Source organism: Manis pentadactyla, chromosome 1 (assembly GCF_030020395.1).
Source record: "Manis pentadactyla isolate mManPen7 chromosome 1, mManPen7.hap1, whole genome shotgun sequence".
In the NCBI taxonomy this organism is placed as follows: domain Eukaryota; kingdom Metazoa; phylum Chordata; class Mammalia; order Pholidota; family Manidae; genus Manis; species Manis pentadactyla.
Window position 1 is genome coordinate 234,739,678 of NC_080019.1, and position 12,553 is coordinate 234,752,230.

The window sequence follows — 12,553 nt, forward strand, 5'->3', positions numbered from 1 at the left end:
TTATGTCCCTTTGTCCCTGGTAATTTTATTTATTCTGACAATAATTTTTTCTTAGAGTAGTATAATGCAGTTAATTTTATTTATTATTTTACTTAGGGAAGAAATGATTCAAAATTAATATAATAATCTCTTTTTAATATAGTCATTCCAGCTTTCTTTTGATAAGTTCTTGCATGGTATATAGTTTTCTATCTTTTAACCTCCCTGGTCATTATATATAAAGTGGGTTTCTTACACACAGCATATAGTTAAGACTTTTTAATTTATCAATTCTACCAACTTCTATTTCTTACTTATTAGTATGTTAGGGTCTAATTCTGCCATTTTAGTAGTTAATTTGTTTGTCCTGTCTACCCTTCCTGCTTCCCCTTCACTATTTTCCTATAAGTTATTGGAAAATTTTTAGTATTCCATTTTGATTTATAGTAGCTTAACTATATGCTTTGTGTGATATTTTTAATAATTGCTCTAGAGATTACAATATACATACATAATATATTAGTCTACTAGTATCAACATTTTACCACTTGAAGTGGAATGCAGATACCTTACCACAATTAATGTCCCTTTCCTTCCCATTTGAGATACAGTTTCTTAAATACAACTTCTATATACATTGAGAAGTACAGCAATATTGTAATTTTTGCTTTCTACCAAACACAATTTTTTAAAACTACAGGGAATTTATCTGCCCTCCCACAGCTTTCTTCATTCCTAATGTTCCATGTGTCCTTCCATTATCTCTTCCTTTGTGCCTGATGAACTTCCTTTATAGCCATTATTTTAGAATCAATTTGCTGGCAACACATTTTCTTGGTTTTCTGTCAGCTGAAAATGTGCTTATTTCTCTTTCATTCTTGAAGTATACATTTCCTGGTTGGGGTATATCAGTATTGGAGTAACACTGTTTTATTTTTTTCTTTTAGCTGCAGTTGAAAAATGTTGGGCCACCTCCTCCTACCTTCCATAGTTCCTGGTGAGAACTCTGCTGTCATTCAAATTGCCATTTCCTAATCATAATGTGTGATTTTCCTTTCAAGATGTTTCCTTTGGCTAACATTTTCAGAAGTTTAACTACCATGTGTCTGGGTATGGATTTCTTTATGTTTATCCTCTTTGAGGTTCACTCAGCTTCTTGACTGTAGGTTTATGTCTTTTTCCAAATTTGGGGAAATTAAAGCCATTATTTCTTCAAATATTTTTTTAGTTCCACATCCTGTCCTTTCTGTCTAGTAGCTGATGCCTCAAATGTTAAGTCTTATGTTACTGTTCACAATTCTCTGAGGCTAAATTCACATTTTTAAGTTATTTCCTCTCCATTATTTGGATTGGTCATGTTTAATGCTCCATCTTCAAGTTCACTAATTCTTTTCTCTGTGCTTTCCACCATTCTGATATTTAGCCTTTAAGTTTCAGTTATTATATTTTTTAGTTCTAAAATTTTCATTTCATTCATTATATTTTCTACTTCTTTTCTGCAGTTTCCTGATTTCTTTTGGTGTAACTGTCCCCTGGAGCAATTTTACGCAAGCTGCTTTAAAATCCTTGCTAATGATTCCAACATCTGTGTCACTTCAAAGTTGACATTTGTTAGTTGTCTTTCCACAATTAGAGTTGAAATTTTCCTGATTTTTCATATGACAAGTGATTAGGGCCCACTGCTGACATTTTCAGTGTTACACTATTTCTTACACTCTGATTCTTATTAAAATTTTCTATTTTAGCAGGTGGTCAGCTTGTTTAGATTCAGAATGCAATCCAATCCCAGGCTCACTTTCGTAGGCTGCTTTTAGTTACGGTTCCCCCATTTGTGTGCTACCTAGATGACAGAACTTCACTCCACCTTATCCTCAGAATGGGCTTGGTGGGGGAAAGCACTGCCTCGTTTAGGTAGGACAAAGATGGAACATAGATGCTGTCCACAGGGTGTGCTCAAAGGGTACTGCTTCATGAACGGTGAGTGTGGGGGTGGGGGTGCGTGGGAGTTGAGAGTCCTGCCTACAGGACTGGGGAGGGCACCGTCTTACTGCTACAGGGGAGTGGAAATCAAGAGCTCTACCACAGGCTTGTCTGCACAGGAATGCTTCTTTCTCACTTGAGAGCATGAGAGGAAGTCAAAGTTTTGCCCACAGAATTCTGCAGGATTAAGGCACAACCTTGTTATGCTGGGTACCCGTGAAAGCCAGAGTCCCACCCCAGGCTCTGCTGGGGAGAGATGCCACCTTCTAACCGCTCGTGGGGTGGAAGTCAGGTTCTCCCTGCAGGCTCCACTGAGAGAAGTACTGTCTCATCACTGCAGGGCGACAGGCTCCCCTGGAAACAGACATCTTGCTACTGAAGGTGGGGTGATGAGTGTGTGAGAGAGAGAGCTCTGGCCACAGAGTCTGCTGCTGTGGTGCCCGCTGGGGTGGGAGGGGATGCAGCTTTTACTGTGATATCCTCCTACAGAACAGGCAGGATAGTTCTTAACTTGTCATCCTTTTCCCAGAGAAAGCAGGCTTTCCTTGGCACTATTTTTTTTGTCTGCACCCATCAGCATTTCCAGATGGTGGGCTTCTCTAGAGCCCAGACCAAGATATTTGGGGAGCAAGAAAAACAACAGGGAACTCACGAAACCTGTGAGTCCCAAGGTCCCTGATCAGCCCTTGCTTTTTCCCAACTTTCAGATTTTTCTGGTAGGTGGTTTATGAGTTTTGTCCAGTATTTTTGTCATAGTTGGTAGGAGTAAAAGAGAATGTGTTTACTCCATTTTGTTGAGAACCCAAACCCTGTCACTTATTTTTAGTCTATGTTTTGTGTGTCCTGTTACCCTCTATCCACTAAGTTTCCAGAGGTTATGGACTGGATGGGTTTTTATTAATCTTTCTAGTAAGTGTTGGCCTAGCTAAAAGTGTGATATACTTTAAGCTTAGTAGCTATAAGAAACTGTTGACTAAATTCAATTTAAATCAAACCAGTCAAGGAAACTTCAAACTTACCCAAGTTTGGCTTTAAGAAATCTAGCTTCCTACAAGTGGTGGCTCCATAGCATCTTACTATGCTGATAGACAGTGACTGACTGCAATGGGGTTGGGGGGCTTAATAATATGGTTGAATGTTGAAACTACACTGTTGCTCATGTGAATCCTTCATAAGATTGTATATCAATGATACCTTAATTTTAAAAAAAACTTCCAAAAAAAAAGAAAAGAAACTATTGATACAACTTCTTGACCTTGACCCACCATTAGATTCACAATGTAACCCAATTTTCTTCATTCATTCAATAAACATCTGTTTTACAAAAGCTTCTAGGTTTACAGCAATTAGTAAGATAGCTAAAATCCCCAGTATTAGGGAACTTAATTTCTACTGACTGGGATTGGGTGGAGGGGCTGCAGGCAAATAAATAATGTGTTCTCTTCAAGTTGGACAAAATTCAATCTACTATGTTTCAGCTAATACTAGGTATAAACATTTGAAAAACTGCAAATATTCAGAAATCTAAAAATTTGCATTTGGCATAGGTAAGATAAATTTTTTCACTAAGTACAAAGGAATTTTAATGATTTAGTAAACTAGTTATCAATTACTTACCACATAGAGCTGTTTCCACAGACTGGCCCATTCTTGTAGAGTTGCTGTAACTTCAGTCACAATAGAATCTTCAAGCGGAACCACAGTTTCATACTGCCTAGAACCAGAGGCACAACAAACAGAACGTTATCTTTGATAAAATACCAGAATACTGTCTACGGCCCTTTTCAACAAGTGTAACCCAAATTTTAAATTCATGCAAATACAGAGGTACACCTAACTGCTTGCAGACCTTTCTGCAGTAATTTACTGCAAGAATGTAACTGATGTGAATTAGTGTAAAAACATTTGGGTTTTGCTACATAAATCCTCAATTTTACTTTTAGAAATACTGTCTTTAAGAGGGACTTTTTAAAAGAGAGCCTTTACATTTTTTTCCTTAAGGAAGGTCCATAGCACTACCCAAGTATTGCTTAATTTTTTTAATTGTGTCAACATTTATCAGTAATCCACATTAGCTCATGCTCTTAGTATCAAATACTGATGGAAATGCATTGGTGGAGGGACCCAGACACCAGATTTTGAAGTTTTATAAGCACTCCCTTATATTGGTATTGCATATTCAAAGAAACTAGTGTCAGTCAAGGAATTATGTGTCTGCGAGAGAATTTTGATTCTGGGAACAGAGGCACTGGTTCTCTCAGCCTACCTCATAAGCAACATCAGGTATGGTGCCAGCCCCTGCGCTAACTGCCAAGGATTTATCAATAGATAAAAATGGGCAGGTTCTCTACATTCACAGAGTTCTTATTCCAGATTGGGAATCAGACAGACAAATGATCACAACAAATAGACACAGATAGTGATGAATCTAAGAAGGAAATTAAAGTGTACAATCAGAGGTTTTAGCTAGGGGATGTAATTTAGGAAGAGAGATCAGTGAAGTCTTCTCTGAAGAAGTGGCAAGGCAAAAGATGCAAAAAGGTCATGACAAAAAAGTGTGTGGGGAGGGAGAGGACCAGGTGTGGTGTCATCTGCAGAAGAAACAATACACAAGAAGTCACTGAGATGGAAATGAACTTCACAGATCCAAGAACTTCAAGAAGGCTGGTGCAGCTGAGGCCAGCTATCACAGGGCCTTTTCAAATAACACTGAATTTTACAGATCGTAATACAAGTAAAATGAATGAGAAGTTATTGAAAGGCTGGTAAAAGTAGGGGCATGAGTTGGTAATATTTATACAGTGCCCCTGCCAATTTTGAGGGATAATAAAATATTTTCTGGGACTAAAGACTTTATATACTGATATGCTGCAGTGATCAGAACCCATATTCTGATTTGTCAGCCAAAGACAACATCATGCCCTTGGAAACAGCAAAAGAAAATCAATTTCACAAAATCAGCATTAAGTGTAATTTCTTTATAGAGGAAAGTAGTTGAAAAACCACCAACTGTGTTTAAACATAACTCAGTGCACTAATTCTAAGCATCAATGAATATATGTTATTTGACTGTTTTATAACTTTGTTTTATATTGTGGGCACCACGCAGAAATATGAAACATCAAAAGAACACGGTTGAGACCAAAATCTCACATACCCCAGAAAAAGGGTCAAATTAAACTGAACTCACCAATCTGCCTGAAAGAGAGATCAAAATAAAAATGATAAACATGCTTATGGAGGTACAGAAAAATATTCAAGAACTCAGGAATGAATTTAAGTCAGAGATTCAATCATTAAGAAATCCCATATCTGAAATGAAACATACAATGGAAGAATTTAAAAGCAGATTAGATCTAGTAGAAGAGAAGGCAAATGGAACAGAAATTAGAGAAGAGGAATACAAAGAAGCTGAGGCACAGAGAGAAAAAAGAATCTCTAAGAATGAAAGAATATTGAGAGAACTGTGTGACCAATCCAAATGGAACAATATTCGCCTTATAGGGGTACCAGAAGAAGAAGAGAGAAAGGGATAGAAAGTGTCATTGAGGAGGTAATGCTGAAAACTTCCCCAATCTGGGGAAGGAGATAGTCTCTCAGGCCATGGAGGTGCACAGATCTCCCAACACAACAGACCCAAGGAAGACAACACCAAGACATATAGTAATTAAAATGGCAAAGATCAAGAATAAAGACAGACTTTTAAAAGCAGCTAGAGAGAGAAAAAAGATCACATACAAAGGAAAGCCCATCAGGCTATCATCAGACTTCTCAGCAGAAACCTTACAGGCCAGAAGGGAGTGGCATGATGTATTTAATGCCATGAAGCAGAAGGGCCTTGAACCAAGAATACTATACCCGGCAAGGTTATCATTTAAAACTGAAGGAGGGATTTTCCTTTTCAGTTTTATTCTGAAAAACAATTTTCAGATAAGAAAAAGTTGAGAGAATTTACCTGCCACAAACCACCTCTACAGTGCATTTTGGAGGGACTCCTATAGATGGAAGTATTCCATCAAAATGCTCAAAACAGACATACCATTTGACCCAGGAATTGCACTCCTAGGAATTTACCCTAAGAATGCAGCAGTCAAGTATGAGAAAGACCAATGTACCCCTATGTTTATCGCAGCACTATTTACAATAGCCAAGAATTGGAAGCAACCTAAATGTCCATCGATAGATGAATGGATAAAGAAGATGTGGTACATATACACAATGGAATACTACTCAGCCATAAGAAAAGGGCAAATCCAACCATTTGCAGCAACATGGATGGAGCTGGAGGGTATTATGCTCAGTGAAACAAGCCAACCTGAGAAAGAGAAATACCAAATGATTTCACTCATCTGTGGAATATAAGAACAAAGGAAAAGCTGAAGGAACAAAACAGCAACAGAATCACAGAACTCAAGAATGGACTAACAGGTACCAAAGGGAAAGGGACTGGGGAGGATGGGTGGGTAGGGAGGGATAAGTGGGGGGAGAAAAAAGGGGTATTAAGATTAGCATCCATAGCGGGGTGGGAGAAAGGGGAGGGCTGTACAACACAGAGAAGACAAGTAGTGATTCTACAACAGTTTGCTACGCTGATGGACAGTGACTGTAAAGGAGTATATAGGGGGGACCTGGTATAGGGGAGAGCCTAGTAAACAAAGTATTCATCATGTAAGTGTAGATTAATGATTAAAAAAAAAAAAAAAAAAGCAGTTCCTATGTGGTGACCTCTAATGAGTTCTACACAATGATATAAAGGGCATATAAAAGTGTAGGCAAAGGGTCTGTATGTGTTTATACAGAGGATCAAAGCCTAATTTGGCTACCCCAAAAATGAACTAAGATACGATATGAAAAAGAACTTCCAACATCAGCACTCTCGGGAAGACTCATGACAGAAGATGATCAGCAAAAAAAAAACTCCAACAAAGATCCACGCACTGTCACAGATGTAGATGCACTCATCCCACCAGTTCCTGGACTTGCCATGGGAATGAGGAAGGAGATATCTAAGCTGGCCTGTGCATACAGTAAAACAAAAATTGGACTGGATCTATACTGTTGGAACTCAACCAAGAATTAGGAGAACTGTAGCACTCCAAAATCTTAGAACCACAGACTATTTATCGTTAAAAGAACATATGGGATATGAACAGTCCCCAGGAATGGGTTGTTCTAGTTTATCTGAATTCTCTCAGACTGTTTAAGTTCAGTCGGACAATATCCACCATATCATAGATAAGTTTTCACAAATGCCTAAGGTGCCTAACTGGTTTTCTTGGTTTCACTGGAGATGGCTGGTAATTACAGGTACGCTTTGGTTAGGTAACTATATTCCTATTATGTTAATGTGTGTGCACAATTTAATTAGTAGTTTAAAACCTATCCATGCTGAAGTTACTCTACAAGAAGATATGTCAAAGAAATAATCAATCTTCCCAGGTTTTCTTCTGCCTGCTACTTCTATAGCTTTTCTTCTTCCTACCTAATCACAACCTTTAAATAGAACTCGTGCCACATGTCGAATTTACCGAGTATCATAATTCTTCCAAGTGGTAAAGACACCTCAAGACAAATGCAGGGCATAGAAGCCACAGGACATAAATATGCAAAGAAGTAAAAAGCTAACCTTTTCAAACAATAAGGCTTCTCTCTCACTTACCAACTTAACATTTCCCTGTATGGCCCCGGAAGATGACTGGTTAGCCAGAGACGGGTAAGATTCCTCAAGGGAGGAACAACCTAAGACAGGCACAGTCGCAGGGGGCCATCTGGTGAGAAAATGGGGAGCAGCAGAGGTGAGGCTTAGAACCTCCCCCCTCATGTTCTGAGAGAAATCTTCTGCATACGTGGATGTTTATTGCCCTCGTCTAGCTCGGATTAACACATAGTCTACAGGCACACACCTGATCATCTACATTTGCTCTCTTACAACACTAAACTCTGTTTTCTACCTTTATCTCGTATCTACCTACCACTTCAGCATTTTATTAAAAATAATAATAATAGAGAAATGTGGTATCCACATATAAATCAAGTTTAAAAATCAAGTGAGTATTCATATTTGAACTGTGTATAGTTCATAATGCATGAACAAAACTGAAAGCTTCTGTGATGACTGCCCTTGCACTGTTCACCATGTAACTTATTCACTATGTAAGAATTGTACTCCATGTAAGAATTTGTTTGTTATGCATCAGAAGATTGGAGACTGACGAAAATTAGGCTTGGGGTGGATTAATGATTGTGCATTGAGTATTGACCCCCCTATACAGAAATTTATTGTGGTTAACAACTATTTGATCAATAAATATGAGAGATGCCCTCACAAAATATATATATATATATATATAAACACACTTCCAATTGTAAAATAAATAAGTAACCGGGATGTAATGTATAGCATAAGGAATATAGTCAAAATATTGTAACAACTTGGTATGGTGATACCTGGTACCTAGAATTATCATGTATATAAATGTTGAATCACTGTGTTGTACACCTGAAACTAATGTAATGCAGTACTGTTGTCAACTACCCTTCAATAAAAAAAAAAAAAAGAGCCAATATGCAAAAGAACTAGGAATTTTGCACATAAAAAGTATTATCAACAAAATGTCCATCAACAGCTGAATGGAATAATGAAATGTAACATGAACAGAAGGGAATACTACTCAACATTTAAAAGGGATGAAATTCTTACACGTGCCACAACATGGATGAGCTTTGAAAGCACTATGCTAATCGAAGGAAGCAAGACACAAAAGGAGAAATACTGCACAATTCCACTTAGAAGAGGTCCCAGAATAGGAAAAGTCACAGACAAAAAGTAGAAGAGAAGTTACCGGGGCTGTAGGAAAGGGAGAATGGGGAGTTACTGTTTAAAGGTTACAGAGTTTCTCTCCGAGATGACGGAAAGTTCTGGGTTTGAATACTTGTGAAGGTTGCCCAACATTGTGAATGTGCCCAATGATACTAGATTGTATCTCAAAAATAATTAAAATGCTAAATTTTATGGTATTCATATTTTACCACAAATCTTTTTACTTTTTATAGGTTTTAAAAATTGAAGTATAGTTGATATACAATATGATTTTGGTTTCAGGTGTACAACATAGTGACTTGATAATTATATACATTACAAAATGCTCACCATGTTAAGTGTAGTTACCATCTGTCAATATACACAAATACTACAATGTTATTGGCTATATCGCCTATGCTGTCCTTTCATCCCCATGACATTTATTCTATAATTGAAACTCTGTACCTCTTTATCCCCTTCACCTATTCTGCCTGACCACCAGCCTCCTCTCCTGCAGCAACCACCAGTTTGTTCTCTGTATTTGGGTCCACTTCCATTTCATTTGTTTGCTTGCTGTTTTTCTTCTTAGATTCCACATGTAAGTGAAATCATATGGCAAACCACAGTGAGATATCACCTTACCCAATCAGAATGGCTAGTATCAAAAAGACAAGAAATAACATGCTGGCATGGATATGGAGAAAAGGAAACTCTTGTATACTATTGGTAGGAATGTAAACCGGTGCAGCCATTATGGAAAGGAGTATGGAGGGTCCTCAAAAAAATAAAAACAGAAATACCATATGGCCCACTTCTGGGAAATTACTCACAGAAAACAAAATCACTCCTATGTTTATTACATTATTTACAATGGTCAAGATATAGAAGCAACCTAAGTGTCCTCAAAAGATGAACAAAGATGATGTGGTGTGTGTGTGTGTGTATGTGTGTATACATACACATATACACAATGGAGTACTACTCAGCCATAAAAAGAATGATATCTTGCCATTTGCAACAGCACGGATGGACCTAGAGGGTATCGTGCTGAGAGAGAGAAGGACAATTACCATAATTACCATAATTTTTTTAATGACAAGAAATATTCACAGTGTGAAAAAAACTCAACAAGAAGATATAGACTAGACAGAATTTGGTTTCCAAATTTTGGGTTGGTTTCCATTTGCATAGAATATCTTTTTCAATTCCTTCATTTTGAGCCTATGTTTATCCTTAAAGGTGTAGCAAGTCTCTTGTAGGCAGCATACAGTGGTTCTTGTTTTACAATCCATTCAGACACTGGCATTTGATGGAAAATTTTGTCCATTTTCATTTAATGGAGTTATTGATAGGTAATGACTTACTAAAGCTATTTTATTAATCCTTCTCTGGCTCTTGGATTCCTTTGTCACTTTCTTCCTCTCTTGTCTTCCTTTGTGATCCGATGAATTTTTTTAGAGGTATGTTTTGATTCTTTTCTCTTTATCTTCTGTGTATCTACTACAGGTGTTTAAGTTAAAGTTGTAAGTCTCTTTTAGACTGATAACTACCTAACATCAACCCCATATAAAAACTCTACACTTTTACTCTCCCTGCTACATTTTTTATGTTTTTGATGTTACCAATTATATTTTTCTATTGCATATCCGTTAACAAATTATTGTAGCTATCATTACTTTTAATACTTTTGTCTTTTCAGCTTTATACTAGAGTTAAAAATGTTTTACACACCAATACAGTATTAGAATATTCTGAACTTGACTATATGCTTACCTTTCCACTGTGTTTTATACTTTTTTAAGTTTTCATGTTATTAATTAGCATCCTTTCATTTTAGCTTGGAGAACACACTTTAGTATTGCTTGTAAAGCAGATCTAGTAGTGATGACCTTAGTTTTGGTCTTCCTGGGAAAGTTATGTCTCCTTATCTGAAAGACAGCTTTGCAGATAAAGTATTCTTAGTTGGCCGTTTTTTCTTTCAACACTACAAATACATTATCCGACTCACTCCTGGATTATTAGGTTTCTACTGAGAAATTGCTGATAGCTTTATGGACTTTCCCTCATACGTGACTACTATTTTTACCTTGCCACTTTCAAAATTCTGTTTTTAACTTTTTTTTTTCTGTTTTTAACTTTTAATAGTTTGACATAATATATCTCTGAGGAGTCTTTTGTGGTTGAACCTGCTTAGGGAACTTCTGGTTTCATGTACCTGGATGTCCATGTCTCCCCTCAGGTTTCCAGCCATCTCCTTAAATTAGCTTTCTGTCCCTTTCTCTCTCTCTCTCCTTCCGGGACTACCATAATGCATTTATTAGTTCTGTTGATGGTATCCTAAAATCCCATAGGCTTTTTCATTCACTTTTTGTTTTTCTCTTCTGACTGGATACTTTCAAATGCCTTGTCTTTTGAGTTCAAAGATTCTTTCTTCTGTTCAATCAAGTCTGTTGTTGACACTATTACATTTTTCATCTTATTCATTGTATTCTTCAGCTCCAGAATTTGTTTGGTCATTTTTATGACTTCTATCTCTGCTGAACTTTGCATTTTGTTCATGGATTCTGTTCCTGACTTTGTTATCTATCTGCATTCCCTTGTAGCCACTGAGCTTCCTTAAACCAATTATGTTTAATTCCTTTTCAGGCAATTCACTGATCTCCATTTCTTTCAGGATAATTAATGGAAAATGAATGTGTTGCTTTGGTGGTGTCATGTTTCCTTATTTTTTCTTATTCCTTGAAGTCTTGTGTTGCTGTCTTATGCAAAGAAGGAGTCACCTCTTTTACTGACTGGCTTCAGAAGAAAAACACCTTTACTAGTCAACCCAGGTATGAATTCTGAGCCTTTCTGACCTTTTCTATGTATACTCCTGCTCGACATCTCGTTTCCTCTTTGTAGGGAATTCTTAAGATTGTATGCCTTCTGTCAGTCTCACAAAGTCAGGCTAGGTGCTAATTGATAACCTCCTATTTTCCTTAGGGTAGTGCCCAAGGAGTGTGTCCTCCAGTGGCGTGCCTTCTGATCTGGCAGAGCTGCTGGCTTTCTGTACACAACTGCAGGTCATCTGGAGAGGCTAACAGCTCACATACCCAGCCCAGGGGCACAGGCAGTGATCCAACTATAGCGATGGCGGGTGAGGTGTACCGAGCATTTGGAGTGTCCATGGGCCAGTTTGGGGAGGCCACAGGAAGGTGTTCCCAGTGGCTCATGGGCAGGCTTCCTGACAGAGTTCATAAAGTGGTTAGTCAAATCTATGGCCCCTTGTTGATTTCTGAGCCCTGGTTGCTCTGAGTCCCTACCTCTCTTCCCTGCTGTAAGCCTCTTTCAACCACTCAGCCATGCTGATCACCTCAGTATTCTGGGTAAGGTGGGAAAAATTGGGTCTCTCGGGCAGCAACCCAGCCAGGTGCTCACTCACTATGCTCTCACTTCCCAACAAGGGAGAAACTGTAGGCCAAGGGCATCTCTCTTGGCCCTGAGCTGTGCCACCTTTGGGGAAGGATGACACAGGTAAAGTGAAACTGTTCTTCTTACCCTCTTCAGTGTATCTATTCTCAGATGTTTTTGCTTTAACCATGTGCTGAAATTTCTTGACTGTACTCTCAGACTTCCACAAAGCTGATCTTGTCAAAGGGTGGTTCTCAAGCTTGAGCCTCTGTGAGGAGATGATGGTAGAAAACTCCTGTTCCACTGTCTTATTTGTCACGCTCAAGGACCACACATTTTTACAAGGAAGTTAGTCAAATCTTTAAAATCGCAACATTAACTTTTTTAAAGTCTAGAAATAGT

The 12,553-nt window shown here is 37.9% G+C and overlaps 1 protein-coding gene across 7 annotated transcripts in view; it reads right to left on the minus strand.

The window, feature by feature from the left end:
* DOCK3 (dedicator of cytokinesis 3) overlaps positions 1–12,553 on the minus strand; it is a 347,773-nt gene that overhangs the window by 199,477 nt on the left and 135,743 nt on the right. For all 7 annotated transcript variants that reach the window (XM_057487070.1, XM_057487065.1, XM_057487062.1 and 4 more), the window contains exon 5: positions 3,577–3,673. In XM_057487070.1, coding sequence (XP_057343053.1) covers positions 3,577–3,673 — 97 coding nt within the window. The remainder of the gene's footprint in view (positions 1–3,576; positions 3,674–12,553) is intronic.